The sequence below is a fragment of the Varroa destructor genome, unplaced genomic scaffold, assembly GCF_002443255.2.
Source record: "Varroa destructor unplaced genomic scaffold, Vdes_3.0 BEIS01000004.1, whole genome shotgun sequence".
NCBI classification, from domain to species: Eukaryota; Metazoa; Arthropoda; class Arachnida; order Mesostigmata; family Varroidae; genus Varroa; species Varroa destructor.
Window position 1 is genome coordinate 7,565,545 of NW_019211457.1, and position 23,246 is coordinate 7,588,790.

General features: G+C 41.1%; 1 protein-coding gene across 2 annotated transcripts in view; it reads left to right on the forward strand.

Annotated features, from left to right (window-relative positions):
- Positions 1–896: 896 nt before the first annotated feature.
- Positions 897–23,246, forward strand: part of LOC111250378 (uncharacterized) — a 59,869-nt gene continuing 37,519 nt past the window's right edge. The window contains exon 1 of one of the 2 annotated variants that reach the window (XM_086986869.1): positions 897–2,866. In XM_086986869.1, coding sequence (XP_086842995.1) covers positions 2,398–2,866 — 469 coding nt within the window. In that variant the 5' untranslated portion in view covers positions 897–2,397. The remainder of the gene's footprint in view (positions 2,867–23,246) is intronic. The other variant, XM_022805547.2, reaches the window with a different exon arrangement.

A 23,246-nucleotide genomic window follows, 5' to 3' on the forward strand; every position in this document is an offset into this window, starting at 1 on the left:
GGAAGCGCCGATTCCTACGTAAGTTAGTGGCACTTACGTAAAGGCAAAATACACCAGTATGGTCGAAGCATCTTTGCTCAGGCAGCGCTAAGGTTCAGGTTGATAGGAAGTTAGCCTTCGCTGGTTCGATGCGACGGATCGGCTCGTTAACAGCCAGGAACAATAATTTACTACATATCGTTGGCAGAAGTAGCTGGCCAGCATTGAGTAAGCAGAAACCTATACAATAAGTGTTTTTCGTTTTAACTCTAAACAACACCCTAGTTCACTCCTCGCTGTTTCTTTCTAATACACGTTTCCTAACTGACATTTACCCTTCATTTTGCCTTTCTTTCAATTCGTTTTGCCAGCCTTTAGGAACTTCCCGAACTTTTAAGAGCTTGTATGCGCAATTTAGACAGTCTAATTTAGTGTTGAATTTGGCCAGGGACTAAACGTTCTCGTCCTTCATCCCACTCAAAAGCATCAACAGAGCAAAACAAACATAGTCTTAATCATCGTAAAACATACGCTGCTGCCGTTAAACGGACGGTTGGTGACCCCTTACAACGCAAAATGAGCTATGTGCCTGTCCATGATCTATTTGGAGTTGAAATCCTAGCTCACTCGTCCCTAAGTTGTACCTGCACCACCACAGGGGTTTTGTTCTATCCTTACCTAAATTGATTGAATACTATGAAGTTTAACTAGCGAAACCTAAGGAACAAAACGCAGAGCAGAGAAGTGCTGAGCGTTTGCCTGATCGACCTGGCCTAGAGCCGACGTACAGGGTAGCATGGGCGAGGGTCGATCCTCGTGTTGGGTAAGGGAATGGCGCTAGTGACGTACCCTCACAAGCGCCCCCCCATACGCTCCTAGGGGAAGAGGTTCGCAATGCCCAGCCAGGATTGTTGGCGGACTCCTCGTTTACTGGCAGAAGTGTATGAAAGGTCTCGTGTGACACTACGTGCGTGCCGTGCTCCGAAGCGTGCTTCCGGACCACGCTGCCTGTGGACGGATGGACAGACAGGCCGACGTTGTGGAGAAGCTTTTTAACGAGACGGCTCTGCAGAGACCCGCAACCTGAATCAAAGCTAAGAACGTAACATGAAGTAAAACGAAACAAATATATTGCCTTAAAACTAGGTGCAATTCCACTTATGCTTGTGTATATAGCATGATCATAGTTACCACTAATTCATCGCTGCTGGGAAACTACTATCGGCGTTGCTTCGTATATGTGAAATATAATTTGAATTTCGAATAGGAAAAAAGGTTATGGATATTTACGATCAGCGAAAATCACAGCTAAGATAGTGAAACGTGCAATAAGCAAAATACGATAAGTCCAATGGGCTAATCTCAACCAACAGATAAATCGTCAACAAAAGCCAATCATAACGAGCGGAGAAAGAAATAAATAACGAAGAAAATATAATAGTTACGTAAATCGTTAAGTAACGAACGCACTGTCGAACAACGAACAAACATCGGATGCGTCCACGGTTTCGTACCGTAAAGCGTTCGGTGTCATCAATACGCGATTCGATACCGGATACCCCAGTGGCATCGCGCTTGGATCGTGCTAGTACGTGAGTGAGGGTGTTGGCTTCTGTTGTATCTGTGTGCATTTTCTATGCTGTTCTTCAGTCTTCTTCCTCTGTATTAATTCTATTAGTGGGTTTGAATAAATGCATCGGTCCGCTTGTGTATCTTCGAAGGAGAGAATCCGTCTGTGCACTAAATCTCGCTTCGTAAAACAGAGGATTATCGTAATCGTGTGCAGGATCATCACGTCGAATTGGTTCGTCCACGCCGCAGCAACAATAGCGATTAGTGCAGTTTCTGTAGTACCTGTTCACATCTAAAATTGCAATAGGAACCTCATAGAGTGCGTGCTGGCTAGACCACTACTGTTACGGTAGGTAACCGTTACGGATAGGGCAGAAACTCACAGTAAGCAACATTTTCGCTCTGTGAGAATACTGCAGCCCCAAGTGAACCAAGACACATCTGCTGCTAATACAACTATTGTACTGCAGTATCTCATGGTTGGCTATATTACGGGCCGTAGTCTGTCCCATATAGCTGAGGTGCTGTTTGCGGCGTTTGCTAGTTAAAGAATGTCACGAATTGGAATTTTTTATTCATACTCCTCATCATTACTGTAGGGAATAGTTACGAACCGTTCATTTCCCTATCGTCTGCCAAACTGACTGCTCAGCAAGCGTCTAGATAGATGATCGCCCTTTCATGAAACGCTACGCTAAAGCCTATCATAGCAGCATGGTACAGGCGAGATGAGCACGTTCGACATGCTAGTCATTGTCGCCGCAGGCGGCTGCGCAGTCGTCAAGGACCTAGCAGTCGAAAGCTGGCAGTGGAACTGCAGCCGTAAGTGAGGCAAGGTGCAGCTGTATGCCTGCAGCTGTCCTTTTTACGCCTATCTCCTGTCTGCCCTCGATGACTCGTTGGGTAAACGACGGAATCCTGTTGCGTGCCATCCTTTTGGCGGCGACAAGTTGTCTACCACATGGTTTTGTGCAGGCGACACGAGAAGGCACAGGTGGAGGTGCCGGTGTGGGCGCTCACAACGGGGCAAAATTGCCCCTTCGCACCGAGGCATGGGAGCGTCAAGAGCCGAGAGGATCGTTGCTAAGGTCTGGTCACCGGAGCAGGACGCATCATGGCGTACAGACATCGTTGTATCATCGGCTGCCAATCGAAGTGCCAATTGAAGTGCTTCATTCAGTGCATTCCCACCCACCACTTGTTAACGAGTTGGATACGATTCACTTCGGCGATGAAAATAGTCAAAGTGAACTGTTTGATGAGATGATCGCTGTACCCCCGGAACAGACGCCAGCTGACCCGGAAAAGCCATTTGGTTAGTATTCATCAAACGATATTTCTAAGATCTACAAGCTGATAAATGTGCTCAAACGAGGTAACAGTTGTTCAAAGAAAAAGTGTTCCTTCGTTGATCCAGTTTAGACTGAGTATTTTAAACAATTATACCACATAGAATAAATATTTGGCTGACATCGCGGAAAATCTAGGTAAATAACACGTTTGTGCTTCTTCGATACGAAATTTAAGTTGTAGTTGAAGTTCTAAAGTTGTAAGTAAAGCACATTGCAATCAATTGACATTCTTAGAATTTGTAGAGTCCATTGTGCGTGAGTGAGTAACGCAAACGCGCTTCCAATCTCCAGTGTCTATAGTTACGTTTATGTTTTTGACAAGGGAGAAATAAGACCAATATTTCGCACAGTTTGAGTTTGGTACAAGCTGATTTATGGAATAGATATAATTTGCGGGATAGAGAATTATAGTAGTTAGCATATTAGACGTTTTTGACACTTTTTTTGAGGCACTCGAAATTGATAGAAAATATTAAAAATAGTATTATTTAATTTTATTTAGTTGCCAGAACAGCAAAACCTTCTAATTGTGTTGCAGACGTATCACTGAATATAAATCTAGTGTGTACTTGATTTATGCCGGAAACTCACAGTTTTTTTTTGGTAGAATATATTGTAACAGCTACGACGTATCTTAGATTAAAACGTAATGGCGAAAAAATTTTTACCGCGCTCGCTAAGCTACCTACGCACCATTATTTAGGTTACAATGTTCTGACACCGACGACGACGACCATGAATTAGTAAACGGCCCATTGCACGGATTTCTATATTTTCGCAAATCTATCTTTTCTAGTTGTCGGTTGTCATGGGCTAAAAGTTTGGAACACTAGGAAGTTATAATTGCTTATGTAAATCCCCTAATTACTCGTAACGAATTCTCTATGTAGAAACTTAGTAGTCGTTATAAATAAAATCTATGCATGATAATGTCGTTCATACGTATAGGCACACGACTCTAGAGGCCGCTTGTCCAATACACAATGTCGTTCTGCTATGATTTTATACCTATTTATATATATATATATATATTCTATTCATTATATATACATTTTATATTTGTATATTTTATTTGATTTATAAATTTATGCCGAAATAAAATTATATTAGAATTCAAATTAGTACGAAAAGAGAAATCTTATTAAATTCATGCTACATTCTATACAGGTCTAGTTGACGTAGTGCATCATCTTTTATTTCTATAATCACTCAACTGACGAGGTCTTCCCTGACCATCGATCCAATGTGGTGTCTACTATTCTGGTCTATCAATCTCCACGGTGGCTTCAGACCCAAGGATTAACAGAGCGACAACATGAAATCGGTGCCCACGTTTGTGGCACAATGTGTCTAAATAATAAAATTGCTTGGAAACTTATATAAACATGCTTTCCAATTGATCAATCAATATCGCTGATTAGTAGATCAACGTCGACTAGCTCCCCTGGAATAGTTTCAATCAGTTCAAGCTATATGAAGAATACGAACGACAGGATAAATGTACGCCGGGTGCAACTGGACTTTTGAGAATCTATCCATTCAAGCTGGCACAGGAGTGCAATATAGCAATCCTATTTCCTTTTTATATATAAATATTACAAGATGTCTATGAGTAGTCCTAATAACTAGTGCTCGCAGAGAAACACCCATATCCTAGTCTGAACTACAATATTTGCACACGAGCAACGTTACAAAATCGCTTACCTTTCATCTAGGAGACAACCTAGCAACATTTACACTAACCGTATACATTGAATCAAACGATCGTTCCTCTATATTGGCATATTATGCCAGCTGTATTTTGCTCCTTATGCTGGTAGACATCTAGTGATTATACTTAAAACTCAGCTTGAAGCCCCGTGATATTTGCTTAATCATTAAAAAATAATGAACCCACTATGGTTTTTATTTTGTCCTCATAATACGTATCTGTATCAAGTAAATCCCTTTGCCAACTTTCGCGAAATTCTCACATAAGAAAATCATTTATATGCTGTATCTTAATATAAGGAATAAGAACTTCAAGACTATTAATGTTTACTCTAGGAATAGGGTTCATACTTAACACTGAAGGGTAAAATCGAGCTCAGTCGTTAGTTCATTTGTCGTACAATTAAACCTCAGTGGACCAGCTTCTTATGTTAGGCTTTAAGCAGCTTTTGTCTATGTAGTCCACATCGATAAAGCGCAATGTATCCCGCCGAGAATAGGGGCTTGACCCTCAAGCACATTGCAAAAAGGTTCTATTTGCTCAACGTTGAGTAAACAAGCGTCCGCTACCATGATACAATCTAGATATGAAATGATCGACTTTAAGCGGAACGAAGCGCGAAACTCATGAACCGTTTCATCGGCATCCATTTGCCGGTAATGGACGGTGCAGCTGTATCATTACTGCCATTTACGCTCGTTGCGTCAACGGCATAATCAATGCGGTGTCCATATACATTTTGTCCTGTCACACCATCAGCCACAGCAGCAGCAGCAGCAGGAGCAGCAGCACTATCACCGTCGCTCCTTCGCTACCCCTTAATTCACGCCTCGTGCATGCCTCCAGTAAACTCTAGATACAAATCCTTTTTATGTATAGCGTGCGTTTATAATAAACTACTTATATAACGACCATAGGCAGAAAGATGCATGTGAGCACGATAACACGAACGGTTTCATACGACCCTCACTCGAATCCAACGGTAACTTTGTGTTCCTCCGGAGAGACAAGGATAGCTATACGCGTCCACACAAGAGTCTCCACCTATTGGATCCGTCCGGCAAAAGAACAATAACAACTACCCAGAAGTAGTTCGATACCGTCACTCAATCTTGAAAGCCATGCGCTGCGCTTCACACTTGTGCTCCTAATGTCCTCTGTCTTTTTCTCCGAAGAACTGATGCTGGGTAACGATGGAATTGAAAATCCAGTAGACGAAAAACGATGGCAAATAGGGACGCATAACGGGCATGGTGAAAGATGCCATGACGGAATCCCCGTACTATTGCAGCTAGTTTTCTTACTAGACTTCGGTACACATGAGCTGGCCGAAGTTCAGCTCAGAGCATGGACAGCACACATAGTTAATTCTGTGGTGGAAGGGGCCGCTAGCCGTTTGAAGCAGCAGTGCCTAACAAAGATCGTAAAAGCGTATGTAGAATTTGAAGCACTTATTTCGAACTGAATGACACAGAAAATGTACTTTTACCTTTTCGAACAGCCAAATAGACATATTCAATTGTTTTACAATGCAAACGAGCCAACAGCATCACCCAGCTTCCATTCAATCCTACAAACACTGATAGACAAATATACATTGCATTTAGCCCAGTTCAAGCTAATTTTAATTCAGACCAACAATGTAATGGGCAGACACAGGTTTCTGTAAGACTGCTCAGCTGTAGTTTTGCTAAGCCTTAGTACAACTGACTCAAGCGCGTATATGGGGCCGAGACGAAACATCAAGTCGGACATCGTCTAATACTTCCGCTTATTGAGGCGTACATCTTTTTCAAACAACTCTCTCATTGAGACGCTTGCTCTCTGACAAACAAGCGACAGATGATCGAATTATATTATTAGATTATATCATGCCTCTTTCTTCTTTTTTCTTTGAGGGTCTTTTTTCGCAAGCACTTCTTCCATGCAGGAACTCATAATGTCCCAGTTTCCTTTGAATTCTATTGGGCACTTTTGGCGCCCATTCATCAAACGACGGTTTTATCTCTTTTCCCAGCTCTGCTCTAAGTCTCCTTCTCTTCGTGTCATATGCTTCGCAGCTCCGGGAGGCGTGAAAAATCGTATTCGCCTCCCCTAAGTCGTAGAAAGCACATTATGGTTTTGTGTTTTGCCTGTCCTCAATTATTACTCGACGAAGTGTTCAGACGTCCTAATAGAATTTAGGCTGGGTGAAAAAGTAGGTATTCGTCTTCTCTATCGATCTATACCCTTAATTAAACTTTTAGTGATTCCGTCATTGCTGATCTTACTGTCGGACCAAGCGATCTGCGGCCCTTTCGGCAAGATGCCACTTGGGTAAAATATTTTCATCCTTATCTTGTTTCCATTTATGCTACTTCGCCACTGATGACAGTCACTGCTTTATAGGAAGCTATTCCAGAAGCTCCACTTACTCCAATGAATATATGTCATTGTGGCCGCCGTAACGCGCACGCGTTCTTCCTGGAGCATAACTCATGTATATTTAATAGAAGTCTGCTTAGATAATTATTAGTTAGCATAGCTGCGTTAATTCCTCGGTCTACGCGTGCTGTTCTATTGATAACCTTTTTAGCAATTTTAAGGTTTTCTGCGGAAGTATAGCGTGATCGTGTACATTTTCTCTTGATCCCTGGCGGTATTTGCGTCCTGTGACCATTAGCGATTTCGTCCTGTCCTGCAGCTTGTAGTCTCTGATCTAGAGACTCACGACGTCACATATATCGTTGACGTATGTGGAGACGATACTCTGTAGCCATTAGGCTGTTGCTTACTTCTTAGACGATTCTTTCCCTGCGGGTCTCGCTAGGCAGTGGCAAAAAAGGCCCTAGGGTACTAACCGAAGATATAAAAGGATATTTGTTTTCGATGGCCAATAAAACAACACGCTGTGTGTTGCGCCAGTATATTACTACACATGTAGAAAATAATAGCGGGTATGCGGTAAGCACCTAAAGAGGACAGAATAAGCGACAAAGATATGAACTGACGGTAAGCACATGCGGGGCAGTTCTAAGTCAAGGAAAGAACGGGGAGTTTTGTAGCAGTTTTGGTTTCTTACAACAGTTTTGTTATAAAAGTAGCAGAGTAAAGAGCAAGTACGGTTTAACCTTGTACGAATAGGGAAATTTATATACAATGCATATTTGTAAATATGTATGTATATAACTGCTTGCTTTGAGGGTATGGGACATTTGGAAATGGGTTAACGTTTTCTATGTATGGTCTATACAGGCCTAGTCTGAAATGATGTAGTAACTTTATTGAAACCTCTGTTATAGGGTGGTTTCAATGGAGACACGATAATTGCAATTTGTAATTTTATTTACCGCTCAACTTGGCCTATAAGATATCGATAAATAGTTCTTCGCCGGTTTTAATAATATTTTTACATGCTTATTTACTGAACGAAAGGGTTCTTCTTCTGTGGGTTAGTTGAACCCGGACTCTAAAAACTCTAAAGAGGAAGTATACTGGGATGATGAACGAAACTAAACCACTGAAGTGTACCGTAAGTAAAATCACGTACATATGTAGATTGTTCGTGTATTATGGAAACAGAAAACGACGATGATCTGCTCCTCTTCTTTATTTTTTCAGCCTACATTTGAAAACAACATATCGTCAAAATATCCCTGTTGGGGTCTATACGCATTTGTGCCGCTACAATAAATAGACAAAACTTTACTATTTGCCGTCCGTTGGCATCGGGGGCATACGGTCTCGCTCCTGACTGAAGTCTCATTGTGTGCTATTATAAAAGATAGCAGAAATTTGCCGGTACAAATACCAATCTAATCTGAATAATAAATCAACAGGTTGAAGCTATATTTTTGTGGGCACAGATGCTTTCCAAGTGAACAAAACACGTATTTGTGTTTGCTCTGTGTGAACCCCTCATTATCTATAGACAACATGAACTTCGGAACCCTTGCCGACTGTATAACAATGCACCTGAAAGTTAGAAAACAGCGACCTTGTACTAACGGGCCACGGTTTTCCCATAAAGCTGTATGTTCCCGCTTCCTGAGACTCGCACCTAATATTATCAAAACAACATTTTTTTTATAGAGAGTCCTCATGGAGCCTTAAATACTTTGGTTTAAATCCGCAGGGGCACGCGTAAACCTATAGATTTTGTGGACTCATTTGTGTTATTGCATGCGTAGTTAATTTATCAGTTATGATATAAAATGTAAAATGCATAAAAAGCCAAACATAAGTTTCGAACCAGTAGAGATACTCAATAGCTACGTACATCGTCGAGCAACTTATCACGTATTGATATCGAGGCATGCAACTTGGAACTAGATCCAGCCATCGTGATGAAGTTCTATCGTAACACATCCGTAAAGATACCGTAAAATACTTAAGGTCGGGCTAATGCAACGATCTCGAATATGTGGTTACCCTTCAATTATTGCAACAATATCATTTTAGCGGCTTTAAAGACTGAGGCTAATTGATCAATCGGTATACTCCTCAATGGCTCTGTTATCGCTTTGTCGCTACCCTTTAATGATAAAAAGACCTTCGTAATTGAAAAAGGCATGATTAGCACCGGCTGATCTAATGCGGACTTCTATGACGACATGGAATACCTCTAACTATATTATTCTGGATAGTCTGCATAACGGGCCTAAATTGGAATCGATTTCTGTGAGTACCTTTAACCTACGATCCTGCTAACGGGGGTACATCGGTCGCATTTTATAGAGATCCGAATCAACAGAATTGCTATCTTCAGGAAACTTCGGATAAATGAATACAGAGAAGCGTCAAAACCCAATAAGTATATCTAATTGCACTCTCGCTGCAACGGTAGTATTCGATAATGTTTTAGCATACACAAAGAAAGTGGATCCCCTGTTAATTTCGAGGTGGTATCTCGGCCGTGCTTGCTATATCGTAGGAGGACAATGTTATACAATGTAATCAGTACCTTAACTACCCGTTTACCACAGCCACCGTTTGATCGTCGATTAGACTGAGGAACGTAAGTGTAATCGCATTAGCAGAAATGTGAATTTTCAGTATTGAAAATTGTTTTTCCAGCTTCGTATTACGAAATACGATGTTCAGCTGCATGATTCGCTACCGTTGGGAGAAGAAAAACCCTCGTTAGTTCAGCTACGCAAGCAAACATATCTAACCGTTTTACCCTACTGTTTATATAGCTTTTGCGCGCGACACTTATATTGATTAAAATGCGCGAATATTGATTCAAATGCAGAAAACATCCCACTTCGTCACGCCCTACGTTTAAATAATTTCTGCTATCTTTCTTCTATTCTAGCACAACTCGCAGTAGATAACCGCTCAGTGTAGTTTAGGGGTTACGTTCCTCACTTGGTCTCCATCTACACGGGGCAATTGCTCTTTGCTAACCGACATCGATCGGCCCACCTGCGATATTTGTTCACTTCTAGCTCAAGTCCCTTCGAATTTGTCCTAAAACTCTATGAACCTTACAAAGCCCTGCTCGGCCTTATCATAGCCTATTTTGTCTGGGGGACCGGTCTTTTCTGTAAAAATAGGAAAAAATTCAAATTTTACAGAACAATGCTTCACAAACCACTTCCGGAATTCTCCGTGTTTCCTGTTATGTCTCGCTTTACTTTATTTTTATGCTCCTATGGATATCTTCCACTGCCCTAAAGTTTGTTTTTGTCTTCTGGTTTACGAACTAACACATTAGAGTTTATGTTTTCATCCCCAACGTAAGCCGGTTATTATTTCTGATATTGCTCTCGGACATCGCGGACCTTACCTAGCGCGAATCTCCGTTACCAATCGCTACTACGTCAAGATCGATTCAATGGCAATTTCCTACTTCCTCCGTTGTCCACCTTGAACATAGGCACCCCTCATCAAACCTAATGAAATAGACTCATACTCTCTTTTTTCAGTAAACGCGATTACTAGCTACTGCCAGCTATAAAGTAATCGTTATTTAGGCATTGATGTTGTAGCCTGTTGAAACAACGTGTGTCAATAAAGTGTTTTTGTAATTTAGTTATCCAGTGAAGCACCAACGCGGAGTTCATGAACAACAAAATCTAGATCGCTCCCAAGTCCAATACATTCATTATATAGCGACCTGTGTAATAGTATCTTTTAGTAATAGTTTTATATATATAGTAATGTGACTTTTCTGGGCTTTCGTGTGTCACAGAGAACCCAGTGAACACAGAAACCAGTTTTATATAGGCATTGATACTTCGTATTATTCTAAGCGAACTATTCCAATATGGCGGTCTTTTTTCGAATGCACATTCTTAGTTTCGGCCAAAATTGGCAAGATGTTTTCAGTTGTTGCTCTATCTGTAGAAATCAATTATCATCCAAATACGACCACTGCGGCCGCGTCTCCATTTTATAAAGCGAAGTCATAGTGTATGGTAAGGGGTACCTGTGTATGGTGCATATACAGTTTGCTTTGTAGCTGGAAATTCACGTGTGCAGTTGGACAGCGGGTGCGCTGTCATCGAAAAGCCTGAGTTTCAGTAGGTAAAAAAAAGAGCTTGCCTTGAATTATATTACTTTTATTAGAGAAAGGAAGCGAGAAATCTACAGTTTGTATGGAAAGGATGCAACGGTGCGGGCTTGATTAAGGCCACTGACGACCACTGCACACGGGTTTTCTGTAGAAGGCGGTCATTTCGAAGATGATTACACCGGGTCAATCAGCACATATATTCGATCAGAAATATGATTATTGTTGTAACTGCAAATCACTCATGGACTGTGTGGAGGTGCGATTCGCACCGCAAGATGGCGGCAACTTGTGCAACTTACCTGATCAATCTGGGTTACTTAGAGGTAATTAATACGAACTAAAGGTGCGCTTATAAGAAGTCCAAGCTTATTCCACTTTAGTTCTTAACGGCAGATCGTCATTTCGGATAGCTAATGAGAATCATCTAGAGAAACAGGAATTTGTTTTTTGGCGTTGTAAAAGAGCTTCCTGGTTATTATAGGCGCCAAACTACATGTTGACAAGTCAGCAAGGTACTCATACTAGCATAAACAATTTAATTGAATTCCTGAGGCATTTTCTGGAAACTTGTCAGAAAAACCCGTTTGGTTTTTATTTCTGGATATCAGCATATAAATATACTCAGTTAACTATAGGTAATATGTGAGTTTTGATGGATTATACTGGATAGAATTTTTTTTGAGTCGGTGCAGGTGTTACGTCATTCAGCTATATCGTTAGCGTTAAGCCATTGCGCAATATCGGAACAAGCCATGTAATTTTTTTGGAATCTACGCAAGGATATCTATTTGCACGAGTAAGCAGTATACATACAGGTATCCTTTTAAATGCGTCCATATTGTCAAATGAATATCCAAGGGCTTGCGAGCGAGTGTTTATAAAGATATTTTAAATTAATCGCTTTAATCATATTATCTCTTTCGGAACACAATCGAGTTAAAATTTTCCGGACTGCAAATGTCAGGAAGAGGTTCCAGTTGTGGCAGAGTATTTAACACAAAACAGTCGCCTTGCGGAACTAGCGGACCAAGCAGAGAATAAGAACACTACAATGACTACAAACATTTAACCGTTCTCCTGTTTTGACTTCTTCCATATGCTAGTTACGTGCATTTCGTGCATCTTCATTCTTAAGCCTCTTAATTCACTCAACAGGCTATTCAATTCCTTGGTACGTACCCATGCCTCGATGTGATTCATTTTATGGTGTGGCCTAATTGGCTGAAGACGTCTGTTCAGCCCTGAGCTTTTTAGTACATTTTTTTTTTCTTTCGGTTCACAGAACGGAAGTCGGTAATTCTACCGTGCTGTAAACCCAGTGATCTTCCGCGTTGCGATTATGGAAAGAAATTAATGACTTGTGGATAATCTAATGGATTTTCGATGCACGAAGAGAGACTGAACGTGTCGTACGCGCCAAAATTTGAAACGACAGCAACCTTCCTTTGTGAAAAGCGTGCATCCTTATAGTGTGGATATGATATATCTTGAGGTGTGTATTCGGAACACCCATGCTATAATTCGTGGCAACGACCTGGAACACGTTTGGCCCTGTTAATAGGTGTAAGCGTTGATAGAAATACCGTCGAATTAAATCCATATTTTGAAGCTTGCTTTCAAAAACAAAGATATATTCTAAAAATTTAAGAAGCCTTTGCACATCTCGTATCTAATAGCTCGCACAGAATGCATTTAATATGCGTTTATTTGACCCATTTTATCCACTGAAATAAACGACAGTTACATGTGTTAAGCTTTCACGTAGAATTGTGTGCTACACAAACAGAAAAATCATACTATTTCGTCGTGTTAGATTTAACCATTTTTCTTAGGTATTTTTTTTCATTAATGTAGGAACTCTTTTCGGTGCATATAACGGTATGAAGTTCAAGTTCTCCCAAAAGTCATTTTTAACCAACGATCCCACAACTGCGAAGGGGTGGAGAGTTTGTATCGCAGACAAATTTCCATAGAGGAAAGTAGCTTACCTGAACTGCACGGAACGATGTTTTGAGCCTCGACTACTAAGTCCAAGTTCGGAAGGGAGTTCAAGTTTCGTGCGTTCGCAAACTTTATTTTAAGGTACCTTGAAGGATACAAGGAGGTTCGGTTCGAAAACTTGCTGTACGGTGCTATGTTTTGTTAAAACAATGACGCGCTGCGTCTATTCTCTTTGATTGCAAACTATCGGTAAAAGGGACTCAGTCAAAAGGCGCTGAATGAGTAAAGAGAAGATACACCGCACGTCAATTACACTCCTATACTTCATTTTGTTCTTTATTGTTAAGCTTATGCCAGCAAGAGTTACACGTAAAAGGGTCCTTCCTACCGTACGGTCTCTATACTATGGGGGGGGGAGGGGTCCGAATACGACAGTTACATATCTATAAGAAACTGAGCGAAATGATACTTAAGAAACGGATTAATGTAGCTAGCTAAACAAGACGTCAGACTTTTATTATAAGTAGGTACTGAAATTATAATATAAATTGGACCATGACTAATGGAAGCATTAGGCCCAGGTATATAGTTGCAAGCCTGCTTAAGAAATTTTAACTAAAGTCGCAATAACAACGATAGTAGTGACATTACCTATCACATACTATGCCTTACGATGCTATCCCTAGCAGCGTTGCTAAGTAACACATATATTACCACCATCAACCTCGAATGCAGTTGAGATTCGGAACTTGAATGATTACATAATTATTTTCAAAATATTTTTCGTTAGTTTACAAGTAACTTTTTAAGAACAATTGTGCAAGAAGTGATATTTGTAGGCGTAAACTCGTTAGAGTGTCGCCCAAATATGCTAAATACAAGGAAAGTCCGAATGAAATTTTGAGCCTATAACAGGCCAAAAATTCCAAAAACGAAAAAAAGCTCGAAACGGCCAAAAAGTTTAAAAGATGCGAAAAGAAACAAAGAGTCTTAAAAGGCAAAATTGATGTAGCTTATCCGAATTACCCAATTAGTAGTGGGTATTCTCCTTTCTAATGTGGTCGTTAATGTCTACATTAAAAGTATAGATGTATCAAATTTTTAAGTCAATTTGTAGAATTTTCGAGCTTTTTTTTATTCTAAGCTTCACTGAGAATGTTCCGGTTCGTTTCATGAGAAATCTACTGGGATCTTTTAGAATCCGCATAAAAACCGCCAGTAATGTGAACTGTCGATTTTTAGAAAAAAGTTTTTAATCTTGATAGGGATTTCCTCCAAAAATAATTTCAGCGCGAAAAAAATAGACAATAATTGGTCCTCATTCAAATTTTAAAAAGGACGCTTTGCTTTTCGCTCTGATGATTTACTTTTTGCCCTGATGAGTTTGTTGTTTTGTTCTAAAAAGAATTGGCTTTCGTCTGGTGCCAGCAATAACGAATGAAAGCATGCCTGTTACGACGAAGGATTCGCCGAAGTTTCCTCTAATTTAAACACTGCACAGCGATGCACTGCTTTTCTGCATAGCTACTCAACCGAGATCAAAGCCGAAACCGTAATATTACGCCGAAGGAGCGGCTGAAGGTGTCGCCGATATTCGGTTGGCCCGAACTTGCCCCCTTTTTGTTTGCCCGGTGTGCAAATACCCATACGTCATTCCTATCATATTTCTGCTGTCTAAGATGAGCCTTCTGGATGACGTCACACCCGAAGGAAAACAACTGATGTGGCTAATGTTATTTAGCTTTTTATTAATGATGAATGGCTAGTTTAACTTCGCCTTGTGCCTTCAATTTATCGATGACCCGCCCTCCTAACGATAATTTCGTTTTCCGGATCTGATTTACGTGATGGTTTAGTCCGTACCTCTATATGTGTACACGCTTCGTTATGAAAACTCATATTTTTTTGTATACCGCATATGAATATATATGCCGTTACAGAGTTGGGGGCAAACTAAACTAGCTGGCAATAACGGTATCTCTCCAAACTATGTTGGTAAGACGAACGACGTCACTTACTGACCCAATGATAGACATAGCAATAGTAGTGCAATACGGGCTAACCCAGTATAGACATAAAACATAAAAGCAGTTGTCTTTATCGTTGTCATCTGTGATGTCGCACTCTCCGAAGAAAAAGGGTTAGAGAAAATCAATTGTTCAATTAACGAGGGACTGGAAAGAACGAACGCAACAACGAGTTATGAGTGAATCAGCAACGGCAAGCGATACGGCCAACTGTACGGCCGAAGTTATTACAAGGACTTTCGCGCTTGTTACTAACTATGATTTGTTTGCAGGGACATGACAGGCAGATATTTGCAAGACCAGATCGACCAGATGGGGACCGGGTAGAAATCCTCTGGTGGTGGTATGAAGACGGCGACAAACGGGCTCATAAAAATTGAGTTTCCTAAAGACTATTTGCCTCAGTATAACTAGAGGCTACATGCTTTAAAAAACGCGACATTCAAATATTTCCTTCGGTTTCAGCAATAAATGTAAGATACCTTCTTTTCTCAATAGAGGCATGCATCAACGGAGTAGATATGTCGAGAGACAAAAGAAATACGAAGCACGAACTCTGTGTTTACAGTCGGACCTGTTTAGTTATGACGCTGTGGCACAATGAAGACCAGTCAGCTGAACGCTGATTTTAGCTTTGCAGTTAGATAACGACGTGATGCGTGAATCCTAACTAAGAATCAATATCTGATCTTTGATGCGCAATCTCTATGACAATCTGCAAACAGGACGCTTTCCATACGTCCAGCTATGTCCACATGCCGTGTTTGCGCTACCAACATTCGAATACTACAAGCTAGCCGTAAAGAAACGCGCATGGTGCGATGTAGCGGCCTTCCTTTTTTAGGCTTCATATTCTATTCCCTTTGCACAGCACAGGCATTTGGATGTGTTGTCGGAAATAATTGAAGGCTTGACTTTATTAAAGCTAATTAATATGCACATACGTTTGTGTGCATAATATTATATAAATAATATCATACCATATAATTTCTCAGTTTTTACGATCCAATGTAGTGGTAGATTAGTGGCATAAGCTGGTACACACAAACCATAAATATACATCACAATGGGTCACAAGAAATTTCGATCATTTCATTACAGCACAGAGAGCCATATGCGGTTTGTTTTGCGTTGAAAAGAATTGAACGAAGCCTGATAATATTTGAACTAAATAGGCCTTATTTAACCCAGATGAAGGTAGTTAATTAAGAGGCAGTCTAGTCGATCAATTAAAATGCTCTAGCGAGTGACTCTTGGCTACTACGTATACCGAACAGAGCTCTCGCGAAGTGATTGTCATTACTAATGCTTGTTCCGTCCATGACTTAAGCCTCTCAACAACACTTAATCGTGGACAAAAGACTAGGGCATACCAATTATGAAGAGGAACGCAGAAGGCAGGAGCCATAAGGCTGAACGGCAATCCGACGGACCTGGCAATGTATGGCATGGCCTAAGTCCAATTACATTAGAATGACTTAACATTATCGTTGCAACATTACGCCTGTGCAGGAGCTTTGTTCAACCTAGTTAAGGATCGATATGAGGGTGTATCGACTAACCGAAATAATCCTTTGTCTTTCATGAAATGTCAACTTCTTATGTTTGCGGAACACAAGATAACTTTGTTCATAAAATGTGTAATAACAAAATCAGCGAATAGATTGTTAAAATTAGTATCGGTTTAGCACACTCGCATTACATGGTTATGGTCAAAGAGTTTAGTTATCAAATACTCTATAGCAAATCGAAATACTCCAGAACCCCCACTTCCTCCGTCAGCGTAAACATTGCGAGTACTGCTAGCTTATACGTGAGGCAAATTAAAAGAACAGTGTCAAAAATATCATGAGCATGAGAGGTCCTTAAGTGCAACATTATTATTTTTAAGAATTTTACCATACGAAAAAATATGCGAATATGTACAGTATATGAGACGACTACTTTTGGACTCGGCTTATACTAACACAGGACGAGGGTAATAAAAAAAAAAACGTGCAATTCTGTTAAGACTAATGGGTCGCAAAAAGCGACAGAAACTTACGCTGAACACCCTGAAGGTATTACACTTCAGTGTAATTACAGTTACTTTTGATAATATATATCAATTCAAATTAGGCGTGGGAAGTAGCCATTGACATCGACCACGTTTACAGGTATCTATACGTACTGATTTGTTCCAAGCGCACCCAAGTAGTTGCCTCATTTCGAATTATCGTATTGTATATGGAAGCGTGTATGACATAATTGTGCATCTGTAAAAAAAAACTAGCAAACCAACCGTTATTCGAATTCCATTTATAGCGTATAGTGTACCGGTATGCCGTAATATATATGCAGTACCATCACGGATAGCAGAGACGGTGTACTCGAAAGATAGACTAGCCTTGAAGTGAGACTAGGTTCGTGTGGGACTAATAAGAATATCTGGGCATAGGTTTGCTCCCCGGTCACCAAACGTTCAATCCAGACAAGTTCGTCTATCTAGAGTTATGACAACCGTACATTAAAGCCATATCGCAACATCATTTTAATTCCACCTCAAAAGGAAGAGTAAACATTGCAATCAATGACTCTTCTACAGCATAATCCTATATACTTTATAGGACACGCCTGTCACACTATAACGTCGAGCATGCAGATCTTCTTGAGTAGACAGTTACATAGCATGGCGCCATATCATTTGTGAAACGCGAATAGAAGCTACAAACAAAGAATAGTTACAAAAATATAACGAAATACGGAACTGCACCGTAGCAACAAGCTCATGAACGTGCGCGGACGTCGATGAGCCTGTCGCTAACGGCTAATAGTAATAATAATAATGATAAAAACAACACCAAGAACAACTTGCGTCTTGATCATACTATGAAAGCACCGGTAAATTTTGGACTATGGCGGTTATAACGTACAGGAGATTGAGGTTTCCCCCTTGGTGGCGTAAGTTAGTTGACGCTTTATTCGGCCCCGGCGATGTTAGGTAGGAATGTTGTTTAATGCTATGCCTGGTACATATTGGTTTACTTGCAAGATATGCCATTTTTGATTTTTTAATAACTGCATTATGTAGTTAGCTTGGAATTCGGTCGCTCGATTGCAACGTTTTCGATGGCCACTGATTATCTTATAATTTTTTTGTAAGTAAATGGCCTGTCGATAGCTGATCTTTGTTTAGTTCTTTTCCTTTCGTATAAATTCACGCACATGATTTTATCGTCCGCGTTAGAAACGTCCATCCCTAGTCCACTAAGCGCCATTCAATAGAAACGTTTTCGTAGTGAAAACATCAATTGTTATATAACAAAAGTTGTTTGTTCGGCTCGACTCGGCGTATTTGCAAGACACCGAATACCGTTCTTGCGACTGCCGTTACTATCGATCTTTAACTTTCTTTTCAACTTTCAGAGTTCTTTTGCAAACAACAAAGGTACAGTTGACTTGTTTCCGTTAAACAATAACTAATCCAAAGTCAACTTTGCATCCATCCGATACCGAATCTGCTTCGCGTACAGACGAATATATGTCGTCTCCAATCCGTTCGAATGCATGCGGTGCCATCATTTTTTCTTGGCCGTTCCCTACCTCCGCCATCTACTGTGTGCAGTACCGTAAAATCTTTATGCGAGCAACAACGGCTGGTCCGCACTGTTTCCCACTTTTTCTTTCCATTTCTGCTGTTACCGCTGTAATTGTTGGTTCTCGGCTCGAGTGTATTCTGTGACGGCGATAGTGACAGCGACAGCGTCTGGCGAATTAGTATAGCGTCTTGATTGGCGTAGAAAGAGAAAAACAAAAATAGGTGGAAACAAGGACTGTGTTTATGTGAGCGAAAAAAAGGAAGGATCTATATATGTATATAGAAGGACAGGGGGAAATTGTTCAGAGCCTAGCAGCAGATGTATTTTTCACCCATGGATGGAATACGTGCAACATACGCGTTCATAGATCTTTTTCTCGTGCGAAAGAACTCTATTATTATTATATTAAATGGTATATTACTGCTGGGATCCTATAGGGTACGATGCAAGACAAACCATCCAGCTGCTAGTCGCCTATGCAGCCCAATAAAAGACAACAGCGACGAACGGAGCAAAAAGTAACACTGCGAAAAGTTGGTAACCATGAAAGTGGTAACGCGACATTTTTTTTTTGAACAAAAACAGCAGAAACGACGGATGTGGCTGTGAATAAATTTATCCGGGCTAGGGTAGTTCAGCGGAGTCAAGGATCGACAATTTCTTCCTATTTTAGCGCCCAATGTTCCATCGAAGCTACAGTGAAGCCAATAAATTAAGAGAATCACGGAGCTCGTAGAAGTTCACACGTCGACGGTTTTGGAAAAAAATTATCTCACTATAGGACAGACGAGGCCGTCGCACTGAATAACATGGCCGGAGAACCGCTGATGTGAGGATTTGTCGGCACGGTTGTATATGCGTGTTTGTATGACAACGGAATGTCATCTGCAGGGTCTAAAAACCGTGTGAACTAGAAGAGATTAACGATAAGACGACGACGATAACAACAGCGACAAAAATGAACTTAAGTTATTGGCTAGTATCTGTTTGACGAACTTTATGCTAAGATATTTAGGGTGTGGTGTTGGTGAAGTATTTGTTCTTATTTAGATTCTTATAGTTAGATATGGGAAACTACGTACATTCTCCATATATACTCGCATGTTTGCATGGATATTTCTAGTCGCCAAATTACTACTGCCTATATATATATATAATCTCATTATAACTAGTTCTGAAGGTTATGCACGTACCGTCGTCCTCTTTGACATAATTTTAATGCAGCGAATGTATTAACAAAGTAGTAGCAATGACTGAATAGTGGCTATACCATTACGAACAGAGAAAAATAGTCCAGTTCCTGAAGTGCTCCTTTGTTCCACGTAGTTCTGTACAGAACGCAGTTCCACGCAGTTCTCTCTCAGATCAGGCCTGTGCCTGTGGAATCCCTGATTTGCCGTAAGATTGTGCTTGACAGCAGAGACAGCCCTGCTCTGTTGGCCGAAAAGAACGTGTGGAATTTGCGTGCATGGAATGAACGAAGCACGCCGGTCGGAAAATTCGATGCCATCGCGCATATCGTGAGGCGTGCAAACAATCGCTAGACGAAAGTCATGTTGTTGATCGACATCGCTGACGTTGCTGGAAAGTAGCTTGTTCGGGTCGGGCAGCAATACGAGTGGGGCTGAAACGCAAGGCCCTGGGGAAATGGCCGAAATGGGGTTTCAGCTCTGACAAACCCTGGAGATTCTTGTCAACATAAAAGAGCGTGTTAAAGAAGAATTCCACAGATGAGACAACTAACGAAAACTGGAATGTAAGCGGGGTGCGGTAACGCTTGCTTCCTAGTTGTTGCTGCTGATAAAGCTGACATGATGGGGAAACGGTAAGTTGCCGGATCGGCAGCCACGCAGTTTCTGGCGTTACCACTTATTGATAGGTGCTCCAGCGTAGGGACTGCTGTATGTATATGAACAACGAAAGCCGGTCTTCAAAACAGCAGTAGAGCAGTGCGGGCTAACCCTATATACTATACTGCTTTACACTGTGGCAGACAATAGGCGGCAGGCTTTGAATAGCACACGATAAACAGAGTGAAAATAGTGAAGTAGCTTTGGGATTCGTAGTGGTTTATTTGCCTCTCTGCGTGCGCCTCATTGAAATGGCATGGTGACTTCAAGACTCGACGGCCGCTTTGATTCGGTTTTGGTCGTCTGCCACGTAGGGCGAATAGGCCCAAAGACAAGCAGGGAAACAGAAGTGGTTTTTTCTGTTGGTGGTGATACAGCCCCAGACAAAACGTCCCCTCCCCAAGAAACTAAACAACGATATATGATAAAAAGCCTAACTGGAATGAATAACACATAAGTGATACGTAAAAAAGCAGACATTTCGCCGGAACGACAACATAACCCTAGACGTGCATTTCGACTAAACAAGCAAAAGATATGACCGCCTTCGAAAGGGGATATACTGACATAATGACGCTATATCATCCTGATTTGGTATTAGAGAGGAAAAAAATGGGTGAGAAGGTGTTTGGATACGCGGACAAGATAAGCAGGACAAATTACAATAACAGCAATTAAGCGAAGGATTGAGGTACCAGTGTACATCATACGCTGCAAGCTGATTATTGTAGAAGGATTGTCTTTCCTAAGAAGAGAGAGACGAAGCAGAACTTCGCTAGAGAATTTCGGTAGCGTCTATTATGTGGATAAATATTTAAGTATTGATGAGCTGGCTGAAACTCGCGAGGTAAATACTCAAATTTCTGTTTTATAAGCTCATGCATTGAGGTAACCTCGACGTGCGTTCGTGTGTTTGCTTATATTGTATGTAATCGCTATGCTACAATTGTATGTTTGCAGCCCTACTGTATGGATATTGTATAAAAGCGTTAAAATGCATCGGCATTTTTGAAGTCTGCCATGGCGGTCAAATAGGTAAGGCAATGTTAGGCCGATAAGGTTTTTAGCCGTGATGTAGACGCTGAATAATTTCAGCTCTGCGTAAAAAATTTAGAAGTAAGATTTCAAAACGATATCTATCCGATATGTCAGATCTATGATGTTTATCTGAGCTGTTATTGCTGATTGAAAGCAGTCCAGGCATTTAAAACTTACGTTGCCACAAAAAAATGTGAAGCAAACTATCGTTGTTTACGGCATTAAGGGCTGTATCATTCTTAGTTCTATCTAGAGAAATGAGTCCAAGCTGACTCCCAGTACGAAAAGAAGTCTGTCTCTGCCGGGCTCAAATCTAGACCACAATGGATCCCTAAGGTTTGCAGGCAAACACATTACTCGCTATTACGGGGGACAAGCAGACATTCACCGTGCTAAGTCAGTTTCTGTTAGGAAACTTGCCACAGAAAACCTGCCCAATCTCTTCTCTGCGAAAAAAAAAACGTGTAATTTTCGGTGAGATCGAACGGAAGCGAACGCATAGAATGAAATTCCGCTAATTTAAAAAAGAAGTTTCGACTTACGGACGTGCTACAACAAGTGGACTTGTGTATTTCTGTGTTTTTTGAACGATCGAACCGCTAGAAAGGACCCTTAGACAATAATTCAAATTTCACAATCAATTCGTTTGGCGAATGGCAGCGAGCATCTGGATTGATGCAACATTTGTGGACTGCCGTATTGATGTACGCTCGGATGAAATAATAACCGGAGCGATTATTCCTATTAGTTTAGGTTCTCAGGTCTAAAGACAACCTCTGCTCCCACTTGGGCCCTGCAGAATCGAATCCTGCGGTGGTAAAGCTTGTTCTTACCTACACTGCTCGCTCTAATCTAGCTATCCATGTAGTTTTCTCGAGTACTACACTGAAGGTATTTAGTTCTAAATGTCTACTAGCGTTTTGGAGCGTTCCCTTTATTTTTACGCCTGGTCATACGATAGCCAAAGCCTAACACCGCATGCCCCGTTTGTTCTTTGCACATACGCTTGCCAACCTTTGAGAAATCGTTTGCATTAAAAACCATATACGCCTCCGAAGAACGCCGCTGTCTATAGGACCGGGTCAGTGTGTCCGCCGGATTCTTGATGCCTTTGTCTTTACACGTCAAAACCCGTACAGTACTTTCACTGTAGATCAGGCATAAAGGCGATGCATGTTTGCACGCAACACATACACATGCACGCACGCACACACAAACACGACTGTCCTGCTGCGGAGACTAGCACCGCAGGCCTATAGCTTTTAAATGGAGGAAAGCATTCCAGGTAGAGAGTGGTACAGTTCAGGAACTTCTGGTCAAGTGGATTCCGCGATGCCTGCGTCCGGCCTGCGTTTACTTGCATTCAAACAGCGGAAGGTTCTGCCGTGGCTAAGCCCCAGCAAGCAGTGTCCAAGTGGTGAAACGATTTGGTGTGCCTTTTAGGGTTTTATGACTGCCCAGTAAATCTGGAAGAAGGTGGGTCTGATAGACGAGTCAGGCTGCTAGGATCTAGTCGCATAGAGGGACTTACACGTGTAGAAGATTTGAAAGACCTAGTCGCGCTTGAAGCGGTTTACTTGTTCTTTTCCGTTCGTTTTAGAGACGGAACCACTCTTCGCTTTACGAAGCAAAGCATGAAAGTTGCTTATAGCGTTCTACAGCTTTCTGTCTTTGTCTACTTTGTTCGAATGTGCGTTCT